The following is a 27,845-nucleotide window of genomic DNA, read 5'->3' as shown; positions in this document are numbered from 1 at the left end:
CTAAGGCTGTCGAGCCCCACTGGTGCGTTAATATGCAGTTTCAGTGGCAACGGTTACGGATGGGATACCACCTACCGCAAAAACACAATATCTGCCCAACCACCCGTCATTCACGCAATATACACAGGAACGTAATGACTGTAAATAATATACAACCTATACAAATAAACCAACAGACTCTTCAAGTTTTTCAAGAATTCTACGAAACCGTAGCGTGGCGGCTTGTACACAGCCAGCTAGAATCTTTCCGTCTCAACCACAGCCAGTTGGTGCTCCTTTCTGCTGCTTCAGATAAGTTCTTTACTGCGCGACGCAACTCTTGGCCGCTGAATCCGATGTCTCTGAGGAACCGTGTTGTAGAGTGTGTTGCTATGACAGCAAGTCCAGGATGAGCGTCGAAGAACCAAACAATCCAAGATCATCCCAAATCGCCAACAATCAAATCCAGCTAAGTGAGTTAGCGACATACGAAGAACGGGCCCCTGGCGAGTGAGTTTTACACACACAGCTCTCACTAGCCTATGTCTGTTACACTTAGGGTTGGGAACCGAAAACCGGTTCTTATGCAGAACCGATTCTGTTTTTTGAAAAATACCGGAACCGTGTAAAGTTACTACGTTTCGGTTCCGAAAACGGTTCTTGTGCAATGTGTGTGCGAACTGCGAAGCGCTGGGAGCGTATCCTTTAATAGCTATATCTCACCTCATGAATATCAATTACGTTGTCCGCAACTTCCAGCAGCGCAACCAATTAACGCACTCTCTCACACAAACACACACACCTCTCAACGTTCACTCACACGCGACGCGACGCTACTCATTCATTCATTTACGCCTTGCGCGAGATATTTTCTTGTTGACCAGCATGGCGAAGAGAAAGTCAAAAGTGTGGATTCATTTCGAAAGATTAAATGATGATGAAGCAAAATGTAACACATGTGACAAGCTAATAACATGCAAAGGAGGCTGTACTAGCAATATGACTAAACATTTGCAACAGCGCCACGGAATCAACCTCAAAACATGCAATGTTTTCGACTGTTTAAGGAAGACATCTGCACCTTGCATGTCCCCATCGCCAGGTAGGAATTCATACATGGGTAAATGTATTATTTCAGTAGTAATAAACTATACCTACCATATCAATATTATTTACGTTTTTTTTTCTTCAGATGTTAAACATAGCGCGCCAAGTGCGGATACCACACAACGCGCCACACCCACACCCGCCCCTGGAACGTCAGAGACTGTAACTCCGTTTACTTTAGCGAGTAAAGGAAAAATGACGACAGAGAGAATAAATGAGTGCCACAGGGCTGTTACACGGTTTATAGTGAAAGGTTTACATCCTTTTTCCACCGTTGAGTCCCCATGGTTTAGGTAAGTGTTTAGGCACATGCATGCAGCTGAACTACCATTTATTATAAAGTTAACTGAATTACTATTTATAACTTGTAAATTAATATACTGTAAAAAAAAAAATAACTCATAAATATAATTTATAACTAGGTTTTATGCAAAGACAGAGAGAAAATGTATAAGACAGAGAGAAAATGTATAAGACATGTTCATTTAAACATAATATTTATTTTTAATATTTAATTTCCATTTTTTCTTCATTTTAGGGAGATGACCAAGTGTCTTAACCCCAAATACCACCCACCCTCTAGGGACTGTTTAGCCGACCAGCTTATTCCTGCTTGGTATGACACTGAAAAGCAGAATGTAATTGATGCTCTGAAAAACATCCACAGTGCAGCAATTAGAAGTGATGGATGGACCAGCATTACACAGGACCACTACATTACAGTCACACTACATTTTGTTAGTGAGGGGAAAATGAAACAAACAGTCCTAAAAAGTAAAGCAGTCTATGACGTTCAGACAGGTCCTAATGTTGCCCACGAAATAGAGACAATTTTGGAAGAGTTTGGAGTTAGGGAGAAATTAGTTGCAGTCACGGTGGACAATGCTGCAAACATGAATGTAGCTGTCAGTAGACTCCAGCTTAAAAAAATGGCATGCTTTGCACATACACTGAACATTGCTGCACAGAAAATCTATTCAATTGACTCTGTTTCTCGATGGTGTGCTCGTGTCCGAAGTGTCATTGTATGGCTGAAGAGATCTTCAATGGCCAAGACTGTTTTGCAAGAGAAGCAACATCTCCTTAGTAAGTCATTTAATATTATTAAATAATGAGTTTTATTTTATTATTATTTTATTTTATGAATTAAGTTTTATTAAATGCTTTTCAGACCTCCCACAGCATAAAGTAATCCTGGACGTCAGAACGCACTGGAATTCACTCTATCTAATGATAGACAGATTTCTTGAGCAAAATCCTGCCATCCTGCTTTGGGGGGGCTCAAGCCCCTGCCCCTTTTGTCTCAAAATGTATTGTGCCCTTTTCTGATCATTGTAAATAATAATAATAATTATTATAAATATTATAATAAATAACAATACACTTACACCCTTGCCACTAACAATAATAATACAAACAAATATTATATAAAAACTTTTTTGGCGGAGAAGTGGTAGGCGGAGTTTCCTTTGCAGCGCCTCGTACGCATTTAACGGTTCTTCTGGTACGCACTACGCAGCAGTTCGTGCGAGTCTTCAAACGAGCAGCAGGTAACGTTAAAGCTAATACGGAAAATTACATTTATCATACGATCACCATGCTACTCTAAAAGTCGCGGCAGCAAGCGAGTTATTCTTAACTATAATAAAAGTATAACTCGATTTCAGACGCATTCTGAGTGACAATGTTTTTCGTTTTTATCCAAGGAATAAAAGTGCAAGGGGAAATACATCTAGTTAAATGAAATCTTAAGTCAATGTCCAACTCTAAATTGTAAGGAACTTTTATCTTTGATTTCATAGTCGCTTTACAATAAGGGTTATTTGTTCATTACTCATGTATGAACTAGCATGAACTAACCATGAGCAACACATTTGTTACTGTATCTTAGTTAATAATACAACTGTTAATTGTTTATTCATGTTATGTCACAGTCAGTGCATTAACTAATGATAACAAATACAACTTTTGATTTTAATGTTTTAGTAAATGCTGAAATTAATATTAACTAAGATTAATAAATGCTGTAGAAGTGCAGTTCATTATTAGCTAATGCTAACTAATTTAACTAATGAAACCTTACTGTAAAGTGTTACTGATTCATGATAGCTAACACAGTCTTTCATACATATAATACATACATACATTAAGTTTACAACATCAACAAAACTAAAAATTAGTTTTACATAAAATTATTAATTTTACCTTCTTGATTCTCACTGTTTTGTTTGGTAAAGTAAATAATATTTGGTAATATTATCATAATTTCCCTATTTTCATTTGATGTGTTATGCATTCTAATAATTGTAAAAACATATTTTCTTAGAATGCCAAGGAAAGAAAGAATAAAAAAATAAAAATCAAGGAACTCTATGATGCAGCCAAAGGAAGCATCCCTCTCACAAGTTGGCTGAATAGAGAGAATAAAAATGCAGGTACTGTTAAATTAAATATTAAAAAAAATTTGTGCCCTTTTTGGTCCCTCCGCCCCTGCCCCTGAGGAGGTCTGTGCACGCCACTGACTCTATGTGTATCGAGTGACAGTACTCCAACCTGTGGCCAAGTCCTTCCTATCCTCCAGAAACTTGAAGAACACTTTCAAGTTTAAGAGAATGACACACTCTTTGCGGCTGGAATTCAAGAAAAAGGTTTGGGAAGATCTGTCCAAGCGGTACCAGGTACAGCAGCCAGTAAAATGCACTACCCAGCTACCACTTGTTATTTCATGATGATGATGATGATAATCATGAAATACCAAGTACAGATTACTGCTTAGTGCTTCAGTACCGTTTACAGATTACTTGTTTTGAATTTATTATCTTTATCTTAAAGAATGAGGACATCAAGCACTTCCTTGAAGAGGCTACAGTGATGGATCCACGCTTCAAAAATAAGCTACTTGCAGACAACATTTGGGAGAGGGTGAAACTGGCTGCAGTAATGGCACAAAACAAGGTATTGTTGTTTTCTTTCACACAAACACACACAGGGAACAATGTATACTGTGAATGTCTGCTTCTAATGCAAAGCTCTCTCTAAAGGAGGTGTCAGAAGAGCAGGAAAGGGAAAAAGGCCATGAGCAAGAACAGGACAACACTTCAAAGGTGAATGCAAACTCACAATGATAAAGATACATTGTCTGGTGTTGTTGACAAGGATATATATTGTTCATATTACTACTAACTAACTAACACTAATTTTCTTGCTTTTTAGGAAGTGCCTTGCAAGAAAGTAAAAAAGTGTCCATTGGCAGTTCTGTTTGAAAAGGAGGATAAAGCTCTGCAGGGGATTGTGCTTCCAAATCCTACTGGCAGTGGCTTGTCAGTTGATGAGAGAGTTGACAGAGAGCTTATTTTCTACAAAGACATGTCCTAAATCCCCACCTATGAAGACCCTGCTGTTTGGTAGTGGGAGACGAGAGAGGCATTGCCTGTTCTGTTTCACCTGTCTGAATCATACATGTCTGTCCAAGCATCTTCTACTCCTTCAGAGAGGGTATTGTCCACTGCTGGAGACACAATAAGCCAGGAGAGGTCCCGAATTCTCCCAGAGAAAGCAGATATGTTGATTTTCCTTCAGAAAAATTGTAAAAAAAAAAAAAAAAATTGCAAAAATTGCTAAATACTCTAATATATGTTGTTGTTTTTTGACATTGCCAGCCTGTAAATTCATTTGACAGTAAGTAATAAACACAAAAAGGATTGTTTGAGTTGAGTATTGTGCATTTTTCCTTACCACTATTTATTTATTAGTTGTTAAATAATTTTAATGGAACCGGAATCGTTAGGCGGAACCGGAACCGGAAAATTTCTTACGATTCCCAACCCTAGTTACCCTCACCCCTAAACCTCACTCCCATACGGGTCACGGCACCACTGTAGCCCCTCCAGTTCGCACCGCCCGCTCTATGTCAGACTCAAACCTGGGCCCATCCTCATGGGAGGCGGGCACTCTAACTAGGAGGCTAAAGACTGAGAGATCAGGGGAGTAAGGTTTACATGCACAAGCGGCTACTGTCCTATGTCTGTTACATATAAGTGTGAGTAGCGTGAGAGGCCAGTCCTCGTGGGGCGAGTTAACTAAGAAAATGTACAGGCCAAAAATATTTCTTACCAGTCATTAAACAGAGTAAGCATTATTTCTATTAAAAAATATATATTTGTGATTTATGAGATCAGTATTATTTAGCTATAAGTAACAAACAATGTTCACTAGCAGCATCAACTAGTCTTATTCTCTGTTAAAATCCAACGGTAACTAAAGAATCATGGAAAGTTTGTTCCTCACATGTATGTTGTGGGTCTTAATGTGAAGAAGATCCACACGTGTTGCTGCTACATGGAGTTCAGGAGATTAAACACTTGTTCTAGATCAACTGAATGTGAGAACTTCTGAAGTAAAAAAAAATTAAAAATCACGTGGCGCGACGAAGGCTGTCCCAATTTGAAGGGTCCTTCAAATGCAGCCTACAGTCAGTGTCCATGAATTGGGCTACTATTTACGTTGTTGTTGATCGAAGAATGCATTTGTTGGCTGCATTTGAAGAAGCTTTTGTATTGAGACAGCCTTCGTCGTGCCGCGGTGACCCAATCATCTATACCTTCCACTTAAACAAGTTTCGGTGATCCTTCAAAGGATGCAGCCCCTGAATTGGTACACAGCGAGTGTGTTATTTACAACACGTATGTTTTTAGAGTCTAGTGTTCTTTTGGAGTAGTGTGCCAAATAACAGGGTTGTGGTTTGACAAAAAAAGTGGCAAAAGTAAATATCAAGAAACCAAACTAACATTTGAAATTGGTGCGGCCACCTAGTGAGGTAACGCGACTGCCATGATCTGTAAGAGAACAGCTAAAATGGAAAGAAAGTGAATGTAAAACATTTCTTCTAATCTGTTTGTTGTGCTGGGTTTAATCCCCACGCACCTTTCCACCACTGGATGCTACTAGAGTTTCCCATTTATCTGTAAACTAGTTCATATTGACAATGCTCATATGACACTTTATGAGTCACTAACTGAGTCTCTGTATGGAAAACAAGTAATTTTTTTGTGGAATACAAGATGATTAAGATGGTCGGCGTCATCTAATCGCGGATCACATGACAGCAGGAGCAATGTTCCTTTAGATACAGGTCGCAGAAGATACAGGTCGCAGTTTGTGGCGAATATATCTTTAGAAACACTGAGCACTTGTACAATGCATGATATAAATGAATCCATCACTTTAAAGTGCTCAAAATGTGTGTGATAACAATTAGCCTGATACTGTTTTATGATCCTTAAAAGAGAGTAATTCAGTCATAGAGGTTTGTATTTTTATCCCACTTGTTGTGTATCTGGACAGTCTCACATAACGTAACCATTCTGAATTTAGGGGGAAGCTATTAACAATTAGTTAATAGTTATGTGCCTCAACAAGTAAAGTCATAACATAATGATACCTTTGCAAATCATTAGCTAATGATTAATTAAAGCAGACAACTGGAAGTGGAAGTGCATAGCTTTGACTAATTGTGGTAATTAACACATTCATTTACATCATTAGGTAATAAAATATGTTATTAAGGAATTAATTCACAATGACACATTGAATTAATATCAATTAATGTATTACTTAATCTATTAATCATATAGACTCTTTATTAGTTGCTGATGCAGTAATAATTAATTAATGGTTTAGTTCATGAGTCATACATTAACTCATGATTATCTGTGCATTAGTTTAAGCTGCAGTCCATAGCTTTTTCCCTTTTTGTCGCCATCTCTGTTCGAAATCTGAAACTGCAGTGATTCGCGGAATTATCATCTTTACGTGGGTTGTAAATCGGCATGAAACAGCGCGGATGAACATAGTGCTTTGAGGCGAGTGCTGCTGTCAGTCACCGCGCTGTGTGGATACTGTCATTCAGAATCACAGATTCACTTTTTGAAAGCTTGACCAACATAAGAATTTTCATAAGAAAATGTCTTCTGAACAAGTAAGTAACATCCATTTTTGTTCTGATCAACTAAGGGGGGAAAAGCATTCGACATGACAAGCGATCGTTAGATTTAATCAACGCGATTTACAGCAACCGTGCAAATTATAGCCTACTTTGTTCTCAAATTGTTCATGTTAACAACATCAGCATTGCGTGACTAACGTTATTTAATGTGTTTTATGATTACCTGTGTAGTTCAGAATTCATATTCTCCATAATAGCAAAACGAGAAAGGCACAACAAAGGAAACTCCATAACTGTGTGAATTAAGAAAACGTACTGTTACACGATTGAACTGTTGAAATGTCTTACTTGTTCAGCTGAAAAAAGCCGTCTCTTCTTCCGTTTTGAACCCCTTCAAAACACGGAGTTCACGCACCTTTCAAAAGCCCCGCCGATGTGTATCCTTGTGTTCGCATTTGACGGTTTCTTTCTCTTTCCACCGTAAGTCTTTTGGGTTTTATAACTGCTGAATCTCCAGTTGACACTGATGATTGTTGTTTGGATCTTTCTGGATCCGCCATAAGTTTAATTATGTAAAGTGCTGCGAGAAAAGCCTATACATCTAAACATCTCGTCACGCGCAGTATAGCCGGCTAGCCGAAACTCCTTCTTTATGTGTACAGGTGTGACGTAATGACGCAAAGACATGCTCGAATTTCCCGCGAAAACCCACCAGTACCACTGTAATTAAAATCATTATTACAAGCTAACCGTTTTGAATCTAGCTATGGCAAGCAGATAGTTTTGACCACTGGCTGAAGATGTTTTTTTTTTTAAATAATTAATTTGGATTATTTTTAACTTAAAAAAGTTACGGACAGCAGCTTTAAACATGAATTAATGCATATTAGTGCACCCGTATTGTAAAGTGTTACCATATTTTGAGATACAACAGCTGACACTTTAATCCTTGCAGAATGTCTTCCTCCTCGTCACACATGCAATAGACCAGAGACGAATACAGAGGAAGAGTTTCTATCCAGCAGCCATCTAATCTACCTCAACACAGGCTTCTTATCTTATACATTCATCCCACACCGCGGTCACGGATGTACATATGCGACTCGCACAGACACTATGTAACTATACTGTTTTATTGCACTGTTTGTATATTTATAAATTATATGTATATTTGTAATTTATATGTTTCTTCTACTTATGTATATTTTATTATTTTCTTTTAAAGGATTTCATGGTGAAGAATTTCATTGTACAGGGAACATTTGACAATAAAGGCTTTAAACTTTGAACTTTATTGTGTCCCAGTAAAAGGCTCAGAATGTGTGACGCAATGTCAATAATGCCACTCTGAGCTCAAAGAAACCTCTGCGGACAGTGCTGTCTGTCTATTTCTGTAAGTCATTTAGTCTCTTAACTATATATATTTCAGTGTGGTCTGTCTATCTCTGTTTATCTGTCTTTTTCAGTGTTGTTTGTCTCTTTTTACCTGTAATTTCGCAATCATTCTGCTAAATGGCATGTCTCTGCATAGTTTCACTCCCGTGTTGTTTTTCACTTGAAAAACAGGTTCTGGTTTAACAGGTTTAAGTTCAGAAGAAAAAACCTTCCCCCCAGGCCTTTATCAAAAAGCAAAATTGAAAGAAGTTTCAGAACTTCTGCTCAAGACGCTTGTTCAGTGGAGGAACAAGAAACATCTACATCGTCATTATTCATGGTTAGTAAATATTACTTTATATAATACTAAGAGATATTGATTTAAAATGTGTCATGTAACCGTTCACATTGATGTGAGATTTATCACAGCTTTGAGACTGCGCATATCTGTTTTTTGGTTGTTAAAAAAACTCAAAGCAGGTATTTGATCTTTTTAAGTAATTATAACAAATTTACACAACAACTTTCTAATGCAGCTCGGATGACTGTATCTTTGTTCTGTATTTATGCACATTTATTTTACAACCTTTATTTCAATTAATTTATTTAGATTGTCAATGTATATTTTCATAATTTTGTCTGTCTACAGTAACATACTCTGAGTCAGACCTTGACCTCCTGCTTTTGTGTGTCAGTGGTTAATATGTAAATAATAAGGTGCTGGAACGCAAAGTATATATGAGAGCGGAAGGGTGACAAGGCTGGTGCAGGTCCCAGAACGTGTACAAAACGATAATGAAAACTGCATGCTATGTACTCAAATCCCCACTTACTAATCTACTACACTATTCTGTACAGCAGCCAATTTCTATGGAGCCAGATCAGACTCATTAATAATTCACGCAAAAAACATGATTCACACATGCGTAGACAATTTCACGTGCGTGAAAGCTAATTCACGTACACACAAAAAAAAATCACGTGCGTGAAAAAAATATATATTCACAAAAAGCAATTCACATGCGCAAAATAAAATTATATATTCATAAAATACATTTCACAAATGCAAAACACAATTCGTAGATATACAACTGTGCACAAAAACCTTTGAATGTTTAAAATGTACGAGTGTGTCCTTGAATTTGAATGTGCAAATCGTCATTCACGTACGAATCGCATTGCATGTGTGTGTGTGCATTTTTGAGACTTTCCTGCCAGCGCTTTACTCGTAATACAGAGCAGTCGTACTCTTTAGCCAATCAGATTTAAGCTCATCAATCGACCAATCAGTATCACGTGAGGGCGGGCCTACCTGCATGTTACGTCATCAGCTTTCGACCAGTTCATGGCTGAGCAGAGGTAAGTGCAGTTACTCGTTCATTTCGGTGTTAACTGAAGTCAGAGAACAGTTGAAGCAATAGTTTATTAACTGCTGTTTAGTCCACATGTGAACATAAACATTTATTTTTAGTATTGATGGATTTTCATGTCCTGTCCACCACACATTGAACTGATGATAATGTATGTAATGACATGCATAATATATAGGAGACATGTTTTGTTTTAAACTGCATATATTATGTAGTTTTATTGTTTCAGATTTCCGAGACAGATGATGTATGAAGTTGCAGACAACCAGTACTGTGATCTTACCATTCCTACTGTAAATCTTTGAAAACAGTCCTGTTGCAAGCCATCCATTTTGACAGTTGTTTCAACAAGAGGTTGAAAGTGATGCATTGTTACTGTATTCATTTGTCTCCTGCGGACTATATGTACACGCTCTAGGAATACAGCCTTGCTATGCATGCATTATTAAATGTTCTTGTCAGAATGAAAAGATTCAAAGACATAGTTCAATTTGATGTACACGTTTTATTAATTTGAAAGTTTCCGAAATCCTTTGGGAATAAAATATATACATAAAATGACTTGATCATGATTAATGTTCCTGTTACATATGAAGATCATGAACCTTCAGTACAGAGAAATATACGTCTCTTCCAGAGTTGTGAGATCCAGTCAGAGTCTACTTTGCTTTTAAAGTATATAAATATACGTGCAATAAATCATGTGAAAAGTGAACAAATGAATTGTGTTCAATCCAGTCATCAGTAGACCTCTCTGTTAGAACATATCAGATTTTGTCCTGATATTTAAAATAGTAAAAACCTATAGTACGAGAGGTGCAGGCAGAGGACGTGGGAGATTAAGTGTTGGTATTTGAATAGAGTTTTCTGAGTAATCTTAGTCGCATAATCTTAATGGCCTCTCTATGATAAGTACTGGTTGACACAAACTGGTTGACACATCCAGCATTAGACTGAGAAAATCAATCTCATGTTCTAAGCCATATCTGGCTTGTGGGCCTGTATTAAATGCAGTGTGGGGAAAAAAACTTGAGCTGTAGTAGTTATCTTTTTAGACTGCCTATTAACTAGCCTGTTATATGATGTCTCATTTCGCCTTATCAAGACTGCTGCTGCTAAACGAGCACGTTCAAAAACGTTTTTTTCTGAGTGCTCGTTGCTGTTTTTTAATATCCGAAGCATATGAGGTTACTGTACTGTTTATTCCTTTGCTAGTTTCATCCCCCTGTCTTTTCTGGCACCAAAGACCCAACTGCTTTACATGTTGTGCAGCCTAAACTTGATTGATCAGGGGTAGTTGGTCTGTCTAACACTGAATTGAGCTTCTATCCAAACAGTTATGCATCCCACTTCTGACCTAACGCTAAACCCTTCTCCGCTGCAAGCACTCTCCTCTCCCAAATCTGACCTGCGATGTGCCTCCTCTTGCTGATGAACCTGTCTTGCTGCTGCTGTGGCGTGTGTTTCCCAAAAGTAACTACTATGGTTGCACATTCCGTCGTTACCAATAGAGATCAATGGAACTTGCAACCATAGTTGGCTAATGATGTGTGGTGGCAAACAATTTTCTATTACTGAATAAGAGACAACAATTTACCAATTGTCTTTAAAGACGATTTATTCCCTTGCAAGGAAAGATCATACAGTCATACAGAGTGCCTGCAGAAGGAAGGCATGCTTCCTATAGTCTCTAAATGAATAGACTTGTCCCATAACTAACACATTGTTGCATCTTCCGTTCTCTAGTTGTTACTTCCTCTAGTTATCATGAACAATATGTTCCATCCTACTACCCTTGAGTAAAATGTTACCCTGCTCGGTAACATAACCACCCTCTTGTGTAGTCGTCGCCATCCTGATTCATTTAAAGAATCATCATCCGACTCTTCTTTTTTTTTAAATTATGGTAAATTGAACTCTCTTTGATGGTTTTACTGTGCTCAATTCAAAATTATCTGCCAATGGGGTAAGAAAAATAATTATTGGATAACGTTTCCGTTTGAATTAAGATTATTTGGTAACGCTTTAGATTAAAGCCCGGAAAAGTACTGCACAAGTAAAAACAAATTGACAGCGTACCTTTCAGTAATTATTGTGTACCTAAAAGTATGTCTAGGTATAAGGGAATAATATGTAAAGTTTGGGAAAATTTATAAATAATTTATACTGTATTTTGGAACTAAAGGGTACTTATTCTACTATTATTATAGGCAACAATCTTACATTTGGGAGCAATTTAACAAGAACACAATTTTTGTAATAATAGTAAATCAATACATAAAGGCTTTTTATTGCAGGATATATATGCATTTATACAGGAATTCATTTTTTTATAGCAAAAGTTCAGCTTTTTCAGTTTTGGGTTCCATGTATCAAGCCAAGTAAAACTAAAACTATTGCAAGTTTATTTAACCTTTTTAATACTGGGAAAACATACTCTTGTTCTATGAAGTTACAGGGTACGCTGTAAATTCATTTTACTTATGCAGTACTTTCTGGGCTGTAATCTAAAGCGTTAATGATTTTTTTTCTTACTCCATTGACAAATAATTTTAGTTGTTTTAAGCAAAAACCTAATTTCAGTCAAAACCTGAGAGGTCCAGTATCCTGTTCTGCCAGGATCTGGCACAAATTAAGCCATTTATGTGACTCTTGTGTGAGTCAATGAGGGATCAGTGACTGTTTAACAGATGAATTTGGATGAGGTGCCTCTGAGAGTCCGGATTTGATCACAACTTCAATTCATAGCCCATAACACATATGAATGCTTAGGTCCGCATGTTAAGAGTGAAACTAATTCAGATCTTTTTCTTCTTGTCTTGCAGCTGTGAATCAGTAAAGGATGATGGCGTCTGTTGAAGAGCTGCTGTTAAACTCACTAATGAACCTGATAAACAGTGATCTGGAGGTGTTTCAATGGCACTTAAAGAAGGATAAGCATATATTCAATTCAGAATTGGATAATGCAGATAGATGTAAAACTGTGGATAAGATGGTAGCATGTTTTGGACCAGAAAAGGCTTTGAAGATCACGGTGGAGATCCTGAGGAAGATGGACCAGAATGATCTGGCTGATCAGCTGGAGAACAACTACAAGCAAGGTAACATTTTGTGATGCTGCAGGGGTGGTAATGGCGCAGTGTATAAGACACATGCCTTTGGTGTGAGAGACCCGGGTTAGAATCCACTTTGAGACACCAATGTGTCCCTGAGAAAGACACTTAACCCCTAGTTGCTGCAGAGGCGTGCGACCTCTTTGCTTGTGTGATTTTATGTTTCACAGTGAATGATCCTGTCTCTCTCTCTCTCTCTCTCTCTCTCTCTCTCTCTCTCTCTCTCTCTCTCTCTCTCTCTCTCTCTCTCTCTCTCTCTCACTCTCACACACACACACACACACAACCACAACGTATCCCTAATACAGTCTAATTTATTGTTTGGTGTGCTAGCTGTCAATGGTTTGATCAAAAAGCTTTTAATTAGTTTGGTCAGCATGGTCTTAAGTTGATATAAGTCCCAATAGTGACAGTACAATAAAAGGTCTGGAAGGAAATAGAAAAAGAATGTTATTCATACATTTCTACATTGAAACCAATTGCATTCGAGTCAGCATTAGTCAAGGCATTTCCATCACCATATATGTTGTCAATTTCAGCATAATCAGTGTAAGATGTGCATGTAAACACTATTGTAGTAAGTGTGATTAATTTGAATATAGTTGAAGTATGAATTTATGAAAAATACAATCACTTAGGCTTTGCTGTTTTTTCTACTCTTTCTTAAAGGCTCAACTGCAAACAACAGTCAAGCTACTCTTCATGATTACACAGAGACCAGCCGCAGACTGAAAGACAAATTAAAACAGGACTACAGGCGGATATTGGTTGGTAATTCAGAGACAGGTCATCAGAAAAACCTGAATGATATCTACACTGATTTATATGTGGTGGAGAATGAGACTGGAGGAAGAGTGAATGAACACGAGGTGAGACAGATCGAATTGAATCTCAAACAATTTGATGCCAAAGACACACAGATCCAGTGCAACAACATTTTCAAAGTCCATAAGGGTCAACAAAACAGAAAGGTGCTGACAATGGGGATCGCAGGAGTGGGAAAAACTGTCTCCGTCAATAAATTCATCCTTGACTGGGCTGAAGGAAAAGAAAATCAGGATATGGCTTTCATTTTTCCTCTGCCGTTCCGTGAGCTAAATTTGATCACTAACAACTGCAGTCTCATGGGACTGCTAAACAAATATGTCTTTAATGGTACTGAGGAACTGACATCTCTTCCTGAAGGTGATGGCAAAGTTATGTTCATCTTTGATGGGCTGGATGAATGTCGCTTCCCTTTGAGCTTTAAAGAGGGTGACAGAATAACAAATGTTCAGAAAATAACAACAGTGAGTAAGATAGTTACAAGCCTGATCACGAGACACCTGTTTCATTCTGCTCTCATCTGGATCACATCCAGACCAGCAGCAGCCAGTCGGATACCTCGTGAATACATTGATCAAGTGACAGAGGTGCGAGGATTTAACGATGAGCAGAAAGAGCAATACTTCAAAAATAACAGCAGTCCTGAGGTCGCTGGAAACCTCATCAGTCACATCAAGAAATCCAGGAGTCTGTACATCATGTGCCATATTCCCGTCTTCTGCTGGATCTCTCTTATTGTTCTTCAGCCTCTACTGGCTCGAGAGAGCAATGACAAAACACCAACAACTCTCACAGAGATGTACACAAGCTTCTTAATTTCTCAGAAGCAACAGATGGAAAAAAAATTCTGTGATGACCCTGAGTCTTTTGATCAGATTATTCTGAAGCTTGGGAAACTGGCCTTTCAACAGCTGGAGAAAGGAAACCTGATATTCTACAAAAAGGATTTTGAAGAATGTGGACTAGATGTTATCGAAGGTTCTGTGTTCTGTGGGTTATGTACTCAGATCTTTCAGGAGGAAAAGGCTGTTTCAGCAAGAAGTGTTTTCAGCTTTGTACATCTTAGCGTCCAGGAATTCCTTGCTGCTCTTTATGTGTTTTTGATGGGCAAAGATGAGAAAGCTGACCTATTTCCTCAATCCTTGAAAGAAAAACTGGCATGGAAACTGTCCAAAAAGCCACTGTTTCAGCTTCATAAGGCTGCAGTCAACAAGGCTTTACAGAGTGAGAACGGACACCTGGACCTTTTCCTTCGGTTCCTTCTGGGTCTGTCACTGGAGTCCAATCAGAGTGACCTGAAGGAACTACTGCCAGGACTGGAACTCAAAACAGAGACCGTTGAAGACACTATTGACTACATCAAAAAGAAAATAAAGAAGGAGAAATCAGTAGAAAGGACCATCAATCTCTTCTACTGTCTGAGCGAAATGAAAGATGACTTTGTGGAGGAAATCCAGAAGAATCTGAGCTCAGGAATACTTTCAGCACAGAATCTCTCCACTGCTCAATGGTCTGGTCTGGTGTTTGTGCTCCTGATGTCAGAAGAGACTCAAGAGATGTTTGAACTGCAGAAATACAGAAGATCTGATCAAGCACTGATGACACTGCTGCCAGTGATCAAAAACACCAGAAGAGCACTGTAAGAGTCTCCTTTACATTAATTTATAAACACTGTTAGTCGTTTTAATTGGCCCTTGATTTTACTTATTGGCTAAGAGTGTTCAGAAAAAAATTATGTAAATGTATGTGATAAATAGTGTTTTTATGTTTGTTTATGAAGAAAATTGTTTTAGCTTTGCTTACATCACTAAAGTTGAAGTTTTTATTTTCAAGCTCCAGATTATAAACATATTACTGTTGTTGTTTGTTTTGTTCTTTTCACAGGCTACAGTGCTGTAATCTCACTGCTCAGTCCTGTGAAAGTTTGTCTTCAGTTTTACAATCTTCAAACGCTGTTCTGAGAGAGCTGGATATGAGTAACAATGACCTGCAGGATTCTGGAGTGAAGCTTCTTTCTGAAGGACTGAAGAGTGCAAACTGTAAACTGGAGATACTGAGGTAAATGGTTTATGGCCATTTAAATGGCCATTTTCCATCAAAATGTTTGCGAATGCAAATGTTGTATTTTCAAATACATATATTTATACACCCAATTGGGTAACACTTTATAATAACTACACGCTAATAATCATTAGTTAAGCATGAGTAAACAGTTAATTCTTCATTCATAAAGCATTAGTAGACATTAATAAGCAGTTTACAAAAACAGCTATAAATGCTTTCTTCTTGATTTAAAAGCATATCTATAATTTGTTTAATAATTGTATTTTCATCCTTTATTAATGATCAATTTATCATTTCTAAATGAAGAATTGCATTTTTTATAAACCAGTTATTTAAGAGTTGTCAGTGTTTCATAAGATTACTTAGAACGTGTAAGTAAATGATTAATAAACTGTTTAAATGTACATTCATACATCTTATTATTCAGACATATAGTGATGGTTACTTAGTGTGTTAATAAATGCTTTATTAACATGTATTTATGCTGTAATTCAGGGTCAATTTGGGTAGTTATAAAGCATTTAGTAGTGGTCAGTTAACTATGATTGTGAGCTCATCTAAAGTGAGAACTATTTATGCCTTGTAAAGCATTTATAAAGGAGATTTAAAGGCTGTTAAATATTTCTATGTTTTGTATCACTGTGTTGTGTTTGTTACATTTTACTGTTTAGAAGATTGATGAGCCTTTAAATCTCCTTTATAAATGCTTTACAAGGCATGAATAGTCCTCACTTTAGATGAGCTCACAAAATAGTTAACTGACCACTACTAAATGCTTTATAACTACCTGTATTTACTACATTTACTTACACTTTCTAAGTGATCTTATGAATGACTGACAACTCTTAAATAACTGGTTTGTAAATAATGCTATACTTCAATTAGAAATTATTAATTGATCATTAACAAAGTATGAAAATACAATTATTAAACGCATTATAGATATGCTTATAAATCAAGAAAAAAAAGCATCTATAGCTGTATTTATAAACTGCTTATTAATGTCTATTAATGCTTTATGAATGATGAATTAACTGTTTACTCATGCGTAACAAATGATTAATAGCGTGCAGTTATTATAAAGTGTTACCCATAATGGTTATAAGAATTGTTTATACATTTTTTGTCAACAAATCTGAAGCATTCTGATTATTTAGGCCATATCTGTTTACTCATGGGAAGTGTCCTGCTTAGTCTTTATCACTTCGATTCAAGGCCATAATAACAATAATGTAAACAGAGAGCTTTCAATTCGATTAGAGTTCCCCAACCTCGGGGTCGCGATCCAATACCGGGCATGGGAGAGTTGCTACCAGGTCACAAGAACATTCTGGGGAAAATGTCTACATAGCTATGCCACTGTATTATTTATTGTGCGCTTCCCTTTAGTGAAATCACATTTTGTCACGATGTCCGTTTGCTTTGATTCTGTTCTTGTCTGTGTTTGCTTAATCTGTCAATTAGTTCAGTTCTGTCTTCCTCCGCCCCCTGCCTGTTAGTTTCTGGTGTTAGATTGATTGATTGTTAGTGAAGTTCAGGTGTGTCTTGTTAATTTGCTCTTCAATTCTGTCTATTTAAACCCTGTGTTCTGTCGTGTTCTTAACGTTGCATATAGTTGGTTGTCCTGTGTCTGTACCCAAGATCCTGTTTTGTTGTAGTTTGGAGTTCCTGTTTCATCCATTGCGGCAATCAATCGTAACAGAAGAACTGACCTCCAATTAGATCTAGCAGCAGGAGAGACCGGACCATAAGAGGAACTCTGCAGGGCCTTTTGCTTCCAGGATAGACTGGTCATCCGAGAAAAGATCAGTAGAGGAGATTATGTGTTCCATTGATCAAGGTGGTTGTAGTTTAGAGGTATATGTCGAGGATTTTATCAAATATTGCCTTTTTTAATCCAATATTTTATCAGATATTTAGTAACCTAGGAGGACCAAGATCTCATGGATTTGTTACCTTACGCTCACCCCAAGAAAAATTTAGCGGCAGGCTACGCGTACACGGCCACGGAGTGTTTAGCTAAAATATAGAATGCCGACTTTAGGCGTTTCTTTGGTCGTAATAAAGCTTCGTTGTTTGGTCCTTCTGTAATCCAATAATAATACATAAAGTTGGGCAAGGAAAGCCCTCCACTTAGTTGACTTTTTTAGAGCAAAATTTTGGAAACTCTAGGAGTTTTTCCTGCCCATATAAAAGAGGAGATTAGTTTTTCTATATTCTTGAACAAATAGCTTGAAAGAGGTAAAGAAATGTTGGCAGAATGTTAATTTTAACTGCATTTATCCTACCTAGTGGAGATAATGGAAGCGTTATTCCCTGAAATACCAGAAGTGTTTTAAGCATTATTGAAAGGGGCTCATTAGCTATGGCAAAAAGTAATGGAGATGGGGGCAACCCTGTGATAAAGTAAAATACTCAGATTTAACATTTTTAGTATAAACTGAAGCTTGAGGGTCAGCATCTGTTATGCGTTACGTTTATCTGTTATAATAAACGTATCCATGAAATCAATCCATCCCCAAAACCGAACTCCTCTAATGTCCTAAACTGATAAGCCCATTGTATCCTGTTAAATGCCTTTTCGGCTTCTAATGAGATGATCACCTCGGAGGAGCTATTGTTTTGTCTGGAGTATAAAATATTAAAAAGAGTACGGACATTAGAAAATGAATACCGTCCTTTCATAAATCCGGTTTGTTTCTCTGAGATAATACTAGAAAGTATTCCCTCAAAATGATCAAAGGATAATGTCGGGTCCTTCGCATCTTTAAACAATCGAGTTATAGATGCTTGTCTCAGTATTGGGGGCAACATAGCTAGCTCTAAAGATTCCTTAAATACAGATAAAAAAAAGCGAAGCCAATTTATCATGAAATTTCTTACAAAATTCAGAGGGCAGCCCATCTGGGCCAGGGGATTTCTTAGATTGCAATGAATCATTGACTTAATAATCTCCTATATGGGTCTATCAAGTTCAGATGCTAAAAGAGAGTTAACCTTAGGGACGTTAACAAGCCCAATAAATTCTTTCATTTCTTCTTTGTGGTCCAAAGTTCCAGTTTTGTACAGGGAGTAGTAAAAGTTTTAAGAGTTGAATTGATCTCCTCAGGATCTGAGGTTAATGCGCCACCGGGGAAATCATTTATTGAATTAGAAATAAATTCACAAAATGAATTTTTTCAGGGTGGTTGAGAAGTGCGAAAATAAAAGAATGTCAAGACTTAGAGGGGCATGGCACGGAAATAACAATGGGCATATATTCAGAGTTTACAACCTAATGAATTAGAGAATTATTGATAAAAAAAATCTATAAGAGAAAAGATTGATGGACATACGAATAGAATGAGTATTTTTTCGCTGTGGGATTAAAGTGTCTGCGTAGGTCAATGTAACCATTCTGAACCATAAACTTGGTTTGTCCAAATCTGGATCAATAACACAGTTCAGATCTTCCCCAGATATCAAAAGATGTGTTTTCAGAGCTGGGACCTTAGAGAACAAATTCTGAGCAAAGAGAGTATTATCAAAGTTTGGGGCATATACATTTACCAAAACAACTCGTGTTTGTGAAATTTTCCCTTTCACAATTACATATCTACCATTCATATTAGAAATGACATTGTCAATGAAAGTTGGAATGAAACCCTTGTGATATCCAGCAAGTTTGGAGTCTGCATTGATCCTTGAGGCGCAGATGAGTTTCCTGGATAAATACAACGTCAGGTTTCTGTTGTTTTAAATGTGTCAAAAATGTTGGATATTTTATTGGGACCATTCAGTCCTTTCACATTCCAACTTAAAAGAATCGAACTGAACTTCTGGTGCTGTTCATCAAGTTAGGTTAACCTGCCCCCCCCACTTCGGGGCTCACAGCTAAAAATGACCTACCTGAATTAAAATAAATACAGCTCCTGGGAAGAGTGTACCACATGGACAATTAAGGTCTCTTTGGAAAAGGGACACTTGGCATTCTACTAACAATAAATCAGAGTTGATAATGCTCAAACAGATAGAAAGTTATAAAAGTTGCAGTGCCTCAAAATAATGTGCACTACAAAGAATGTTTTATTATTTCATGTTCAAATATATAAAAATAGGCCTGGAGGAATCCAGGTATGTAAAGGATTCAAAGCCACAAGTATCATCAGTCTATATTTCAAATTTGAGGAAGATATAATGAAAAATGGGGTTCCTGCAAGCTTTTTTTCAAAACGATGTCAGTTCCCTTTCTCCCTCCCCCTGCCTGAGGCACATTCCCAGAAATGACATCCCCAAACTAAAATAATTGCAGTTGCTGAACAATTTGCACTACGTGCACAATTTAGACATCTTTAAAAAGAAGATCTACATTCTCCAACATTATCCAAGTCTTAAAGTTGAAAAAACCTAGACAAACATGTATAGAATTTGAAGTGTCTTGAAGATAAGTTGTACTGCAAAAAACATTTTATTATTTAAAGTAAAAATAAATGAAAACAAACCTGGAGGATTCCAGTTAGGTAATTGAGTGAAAGCCACAAGTCTCAACACTCCACATTTGAGTAAGATTTTATGAAAAATTAAATTCCTGCAATATTTTCAAGACTATGTCCAGGTACCAAGAAACCAATACCAATCTCTCCATTCCCAAATAATGGAGGCAGAACGCCAAAACTCAGGAACATCCAATGTTGGTAAACCCTATCTATTCTCATCTATTGCACATGAAGTCACTCTCGAACATATATGGAGTAACATAGAGAACATTAATTTAGGCAACATGAAAGCACATATTTGCCTAAATTCACTTGGATAACAGTTAGCATTGTATCAAGAGTGCAATTGCTTATACAATGGTTTCCTTTGCATTTTTATCTCTACAAGATACCTAGGATGTTGAATAATATTCGTTAAACCATCGCTGTGCTTCTTTGGGGCAGACAAATTGAGATCGATCAGTAGGAGAGCAGAGAATCGAAGAGAAAACCGCACGCTCTTCCCATGTAGGCCGTTTCTCACCGCTGTAAATGCCGCCCTTCTCTTAGCGGAGTTGAAATCAGGGAAAATGAAGACCTTACGGCTCTGATGGAAGAGTTGGTTCCAATTCCCACAACGAAAAGCCCTTTACTTTGGCGTTAAAGTAGTGAAACTGCACGATCGTTACTCTAGGCCTTTGATTTTCTCTGGTCAGCCGAAGGCGCGGGGCCAATACTGTGCACGCTCTATCTAGCAGTGGGGGAGTTGGAAAGATTTCTGACTCAAGCATATCGTGGAAAAACTGTAACATAAAGGTAACCGGATCACTCCCTTCTGCTTGCTCTGGGATGCCGATGACACGGAGATTGCATCGCCGAGAGCGTGACTCCATGTCCTGCTCTTTATCAGTATGAATTGTTTGTTAGCCGGATACAACTAGCACCGCCTGTTCCAGTGCTTCAATGCGGTCAGAGTAGCATGTAGATTTTCCAGATCCAGCGGCAGCTTGTTGCCATGACTCTCTGTCACGGTTGCCGACGATTAAAATTTACGTTGCCTTTCAGAAGCCCTAATTCTTTCCAAGCAACAACCCTAGAATAAGTGATTTAAAAAAGGAAACCACCAAGTGTGCTAAAAGCTTTAGGTAGCCTGAAAGATATAATTGAAAGAAAAAATGCTCGGGAGCTTTATTTATTAATTGTAGTGCACAGTGTTTATTATAAGGGGGTAGAATCTGCAGCTCAGTACTCACTACTCATGAGTACCTTTAAATTAGCTACTTTTTTACTCTTACTCAAGTAGTTTTTTGGGCAAGTACATTTTAGTCTACTCACACTACATTTTTTGGAATGTAATGATACTTTTACTTGAGTATGTTTTTTCAGTACTCTTTCCACCAGGGTCTGGAAGCGACACTCAGGCGACGTATTTCACACAAACCAAGTTCTCGTTTATCATCACATGATATCTACCTTAACAACACAAGCCTCGAATTTCGGCTTTATCTGGCACGCCAATTTATTTCCAACACAAGCTCCGATACCTCATTTCAAATGTTACATCACTAGCTGTGTGGCAATGATATACTGCTACTGTGGCACTGATTTGAGTTTGTTACCCTCCTCAATAATTTTCTTTATCTGAGGTGGGATTAAGGATTTCTACATCACATTGACTTTTTCTTGAGGATCCACTTCAAGGACTGTATTGACCTAAGACTGTTATGAAACTCAAGATGTGAGTTTCATAACAGTTAATATTTATTGGAATCCTAAACATGGCTAAGCCCACCGTAGAGCTTACACATGACTTTATTATGTCCAGTTGGTGTTTAGTTACAATGTAGAAATGCTTTGTTCATGTTGTTACTTTACTGAAGTATAAATGTTAGTATACATTTGAAAAGAAAATGAATATTCTAGTATTATTCCATTTTTACTCTGGTGCATTTCCACAGATGCTTTTATTACTGAAACTGCAGAAAATAATAAACTTCAAAAAAGCAAGCTGCACAGGTTACTGTATGAAAGCCAATCTAATGTCATGTGGACTGTTGTTGTGTGTCTTTGCAGGTTGTCTGGCTGTATGGTTACAGAGAAAGGCTGTGGCTATGTGTCTTCAGCTCTGAGTTTTAATCCCTCACACCTGAAAGAGCTGGATCTGAGCTACAATCACCCAGGAGATTCAGGAGTCAAGCTGCTCTCTGAAAAACTGGAGGATCCAAACTGCACACTGGGCAAATTCAAGTATGTTGAGCACGAAGAGATGTGTGTCAAGTCAAGTCAACCTCATTTATATAGTGCTTTTAACAATCTTGATTGTTCCAAAGCAGCTTTCCAGAGATAAACATATAATTTAAGGTAACTGAGATTGTTTTGGTTTTATAGCGGTTCTTAAATAATGTTATTTTCCAGTTAAACTTAGTTTTGATTGATTCACTTCCGTTGAAATTATCATTTGTTATTAAATTAGGGGCCACTAAGACGACACCGTTCTATCTAAACAGACTTTAAACGCGAACCTGTGATAAATGCTGATGGCATTTCACATGCGCATTAAGAATTGATTCTATAGTTATGTGTATTTGAATATATGTGCACAGGTTTGCAATTCCCTGCAAACCATGCCTAAACAAACTAATTGTCTTGCCTATAAATTTTGATACAGAATTTTATTTTATTTTATCACTTCGGGGTAGGTACGCAAACTGAATTTTCACAACGCTTTATCTGTAGAGTGGTATAGGTATCCTCCATAGGGAGAGTCTAGTTGGCACTTCAGCACTGTATTGTCATTGGGTCCAGGCGAAGGTCCCCCTGTCAGATCCGGAAAAAACGGCCAGGGTCCGGCAGGGTGGGGAAAACCTCGGGACAAACAAAGACACTAAAATTAGCGTAGATGCCATTATTTTTGTGATGTAACGAATACATCAGTATTTAAGGGAAGTGTTCCCAGTTCTGGCTGACCTAATCTATGCAGCCTAACATTGAATTATAGAAGAGATTTTTTTAGTCTAGCTTTGAACTGAGTGTGTCTGCTTCCCGGACAATGGTAGGAAGACTGTTCCAAAGTTTTGGTGCTAAATAGGAAAAGGATCTACCGCCAGAAGTCGATTTTGCTTCAGGCGCTTGTCTGAAGTATAAAATCATTGGTTACCCGTAAGCCAATCACATAACGTTTGGTTATGCGCCAGCTCAGCCGCATCGATCTAAACCTGTAAACACATAAGTTATATGATGCGAAAACAAAACCATCGAGCGAAATACAGGAGTGCACATGGCTGTGAACGACTTTTGTAGATTATGTGAAGTAAATCTATGCATCCACGGCACAATCAGGGCCTCTAAACTAATATTTGACAGTAGAGAGAAACAGGAAAATATTTGCAGCCAACTGTCAAAGATAGGATTAGTTCTGTTAAACACAGCTCTTTGTTCATCTCGAGTCTGTCGGAAATGCTGCAATTTAATTGCAAGATTACAGCATGACATGGCAATATTTAAGAACTGGAAAAGAAAGGAGACACTGACCTGTCAAAAGGGTGCTAGTTCGAGCCCGACAGATAAAAGAGACCGAGATACTCCCTCTGTTGGGAGTACGGCCACGACATCACCTCCATTTAAAATGTTTAACAAACACTCTTCTTGTTCGGGCTTCAGTTTGCAAATGCCGGGAATATTCTCCCCAACAGAGCGAATTGCATCCTGTGTCTCCATATCCGTGGTCGTTTTCGATTTCCCCAATCTTAAACTCGGCGCTTAGCGTCTACGTCACGGCTCTCAGCCCGCCCTCTGTTCGCTGATTGGGCCGGCTGTTTTCAGGCCGGAGGAAAACGAAGAGACATGTCGCTGTCTCAGACTGAGTACAGAAGCAAAAATAAATAGAGCGGAAGTACGAAGTCTGACGTAGTCAGGCTAAGGCGCTCTGGCTACCAGGAAACATGTGACTATGGTGGCTGGTGTCTCTGTTTTCATGTTCCGTGTGATCGAATCACCAATTACCAGAGCACAATCAACAGGATTCTCAGTGGGTGTTTCACTGAGCGGGGCAAATCGATTTGTTATGGGAATCGGAACGGAAGAGTGGTTTTTTGATCCGCGACTAGAGCGATCCCTCACTGTGACCCATCTGCCCTGCTGCACAGGCTCTACTTCAGCCGGAACTGAATCATGTAAAGAGTTCACTATGCAAGGCGCATCCAAAATAGTATCTAAAACTCTGGCACACTTACTATCCTCAATTAAAGTTTTGGATGCCTGTCTCTAGTTCTGAAATCTTCTCCGTCAGCCTGACTGTCTCCTTGCATTTATCACATACAAATTCTATATTGCCGACAGAGAAGGCTATGCTAAAAATGTGACATGAAGTGCAGGTGACAATAACAGGACAAGACATTAATCACCATGTTTGTTGACTGATTCTTACTCCCCTGGGCTTTTTAGGAACTCAAAGGCACGGGCGCGCAAGAGAAAAATAAATAAATAACTGAACATAATGGGTGGCGTGTTAACAGGCTAGTGAGTTACTAGTGTGTTGTACTAACAATAACGGAAGCTAGCGATGTCAAGTTAATCTGAAATATTAGATAAGCTGTATTAAGTAGTATAAACAACTAGAAATTATAGTAAATGATGGTTCAAAACAGAAAGAAATACGAAGCTATTACGAGGCTTAGATGAAGTTTACAGCCTCAAAGCAAACAAACTCACAGCAGGCAGCGAGGCAGACAGGAGCAATCGATCTGGGTGTGTGTGTGTGTGTGTGTGTACTGATTGTATCAGATGTGCAGAATGTAAGACTGTGTTTTTGTTTTATAGTGTGGATTATGGAGGAGAATTCAGGATTATAGAAGGACTACGCAAATGTACGTATACACACACACACAAGTTTAGTGATTGTTGTTGTGTTATAAATGTCAGATACCTGTGATCTCACATCGGATCCAAACACTCACACACACACACACACACACACACACACACACACACACACACACACACACACACACACACACACACACACACACACACACACACACACACACACACTCTCTCTCACACACACACACACACACACACACACACACACACACACACTCTCACACACAGACACACACTACACACACACGCACACACACACAAATGTTTGTTTCACTGTATTAGTGAGGACATTCCATAGACTTCCATTGGTTTTTATATAAGGTTAATTATATTTTCTATTGCCCAACCCAGCCCCTACCCCTCAACCTAAACCTACCAATCACAGAAACATGTGCAAAACACTAGATTTAAATTGTACATGTGTTGGCCAATTTATATGTCTTTTTAACTAGTGAGGACCAGTAAATATAAAAGTGAGGACATTTGGCCCTTACAAGTATAGCGAAACCTGTACACATACATACACACAGCATTGATTATTGTTGTGTTATAAATGTCTCTCTTCTTGTGTTTAGATGCCTGTGATCTCACACTGGATTCAAACACAGCAAACACTCGTCTCATTCTGTCTGAAAAGAACAGAAAGGTGACATCTGTGGAAGAGTACCAGTCATATCCTGATAATCCAGAGAGATTTGATGGGTGTCGTCAGGTTCTGTGTAGAGAGAGTCTGTCTGGACGCTGTTACTGGGAGGCTGAATGGATTTTAAATGCTGATATATCAGTGGCATATAAAGGAATCAGCAGGAAAGGAAGTAAGGAAAACTGTTGGTTTGGATTCAATGAAAACTCCTGGAGTCTGAACTGCTCTGATGACGGATTCACTGTCTGCCACAATAGTAAGGAAACTGGCGTAGGTGTCCCTTCAGGCTCCTCAAAAAGAGTTGGAGTGTATTTGGACGTGTCAGCCGGCATTCTGTCTTTCTACAGCGTTTCTGGCAAACACACACTCACACACTTACACACATTTACCTTGACATTCACTGAACCCCTCTATGCTGGATTTGGGGTTTCTGTGTCAGGCTCCTCGGTGTCTGTGTCAGATTGAAAAGCCTGGAGGCAACAAGACATCACCTAACTGATAAAAAACACTCTTCCTTTATATACTGTTGTTCTGTCACTTACCCAGCATGCTTTACATCTGCATGAGCTCTGACCAGGTTTTTGTCTATTTAGGTTTGGTGGTTTGTTCTTTAGTTAACGGTCCAAAATTGTGTATAATATCGTGTGTGTATGTTTACCATTATCGAGTTGTCTAGTCTCATAAGTGTAGTGCAGCTTGATGGCAAGTTTCAGCTAATAATGAAAGAAATTGAGCTTTACTACTCATTGAATGAACTGAATCAATTCAATCAATTGTTGTTTTTTTATTTATTGTTTTAAAGCTCTCAAATCTTGGGTCACTTTTTTGTTGTAATTGAAGTCTTTATTTTTTTTTACATTTTTAACAGAACAAAACAAACTCAAAATAAAATAAAAATAGACATAAAAATAAAAAGACAGCTTCCAAACATAATTCATTTCCATTTGCATTTTGGGCTCAGTATCACTAACCACTACAGACAGAAACGAAAAGGATACATTAAAATCAAATTATAAAGTGTCTATACATGCCACATCACTAAAATAACAGACTTAACAAAAGAGAAGCACAAAAAAAAAAAAAAAAAAAAAAATCCATCAATCTCAGTCAAAAACCCGTCCCCAAGATTTGTCAAAGCCCTCCATATCATCATTAATCCTGGCCAATAATTTTTCATTTGACACAATTTTCAGTGTATTTTCTTTCCACCTGTTAATCTCTGGAGGAGATGGATCCTTCCACACACTGAGAATCACTCGGGCACCCCCACCTTTATAACCACAAAATCATATTTCAAAACTCCCGGTAACACAGACTGATCCCCTAATAAGCACAATCTTGGTGACGGGTATTGTCAGGCCAATCCACCTTCCTATACTGTCCAGTAGGGGTGTAACGGTACATGTATTCGTATTGAATCGTTTCGGTTCGAGGCTTCCGGTTCGGTACGCATACAAACCGAACGATTCCTTGGACCATTTTTCCTACCGACAAAATTCGCGCTGGCGCGATCACCACAACGTTGCGCAACATCAAATGGCAAGCGTAAAGAAAGCGGAACGAAACTGCGCTACTCATTATGTGCTTCACGGATCGTTTATCAGTTCGGAGTTCGGACCAGCAAGATCTGTGCAGCGCGAGCCGATCTCGATCAAGCGACACTGTCACTACACAGCGCTAAGAGATCCAGTAAAAAAAACATTTGAATTCGCCACTGAAGTAATAACATCGCTGCGAAATCTAGTGAGAAGCATTCAAATTTCTCCGTTATTAACCGTGGATCTCTATTAGATCAAACAGCGCTGACGTGGACAGCAGGAGAAATATTGTGCCGTGAATGAACTAGTAATACTTTGGGTCCACAGACCAGCAACATTCACCATAACTGTAACCAGTTTGGCTGGAATAGTGAAATGCTTTCAAGTACATTACACATCTTTTTCCAGCACTTCAAAACTCAAATATTATATAAATAAATATTTGAAGAGTTCAGATGCAAAAGCCTCTAAGTGCCATTTGAAATTTTCTTCTAGAATGATCATTTTTATGAAGCTTGTATATTTAAGTTCAGTAATTTCACTCAAATGACAA

At 38.1% G+C, this 27,845-nt stretch overlaps 2 protein-coding genes across 3 annotated transcripts in view; both read left to right on the top strand.

Annotated features, from left to right (window-relative positions):
* The window catches only part of LOC130070402 (gastrula zinc finger protein XlCGF8.2DB-like), a 124,629-nt gene that overhangs the window by 8,182 nt on the left and 88,602 nt on the right, over positions 1–27,845 (top strand). The gene's annotated exons all lie outside the window — the stretch shown is intronic.
* LOC130070250 (NACHT, LRR and PYD domains-containing protein 3-like) lies at positions 8,391–26,349 on the top strand. Its single transcript, XM_056234575.1, has 8 exons — positions 8,391–8,423; positions 8,597–8,744; positions 12,600–12,875; positions 13,557–15,351; positions 15,597–15,770; positions 22,304–22,477; positions 25,049–25,095; positions 25,687–26,349. Exons 3-8 carry the CDS (start codon positions 12,617–12,619, stop codon positions 26,217–26,219), a joined length of 2,982 nt encoding a protein of 993 aa, XP_056090550.1. The 5' UTR covers positions 8,391–8,423; positions 8,597–8,744; positions 12,600–12,616; the 3' UTR covers positions 26,220–26,349.

This window comes from Rhinichthys klamathensis, unplaced genomic scaffold (assembly GCF_029890125.1).
Source record: "Rhinichthys klamathensis goyatoka isolate OS25496 unplaced genomic scaffold, OSU_Roscu_1.1 h1tg000018l_1, whole genome shotgun sequence".
Taxonomy (NCBI): Eukaryota; Metazoa; Chordata; class Actinopteri; order Cypriniformes; family Leuciscidae; genus Rhinichthys; species Rhinichthys klamathensis.
Note: the sequence above shows the minus strand (reverse complement) of the source record. Positions and strands in the feature narration are given on the sequence as shown.

Coding starts and splice junctions, on each gene's coding strand:
- LOC130070250 (XM_056234575.1), top strand. CDS start 12,617: ATGATGGCGTCTGTTGAAGAGCTGCTGTTAAACTCACTAATGAACCTG. Junction 15,352..15,596: donor AAAAACACCAGAAGAGCACT/GTAAGAGTCTCC, acceptor TTCTTTTCACAG/GCTACAGTGCTGTAATCTCA. Junction 15,771..22,303: donor TGTAAACTGGAGATACTGAG/GTAAATGGTTTA, acceptor GTGTCTTTGCAG/GTTGTCTGGCTGTATGGTTA.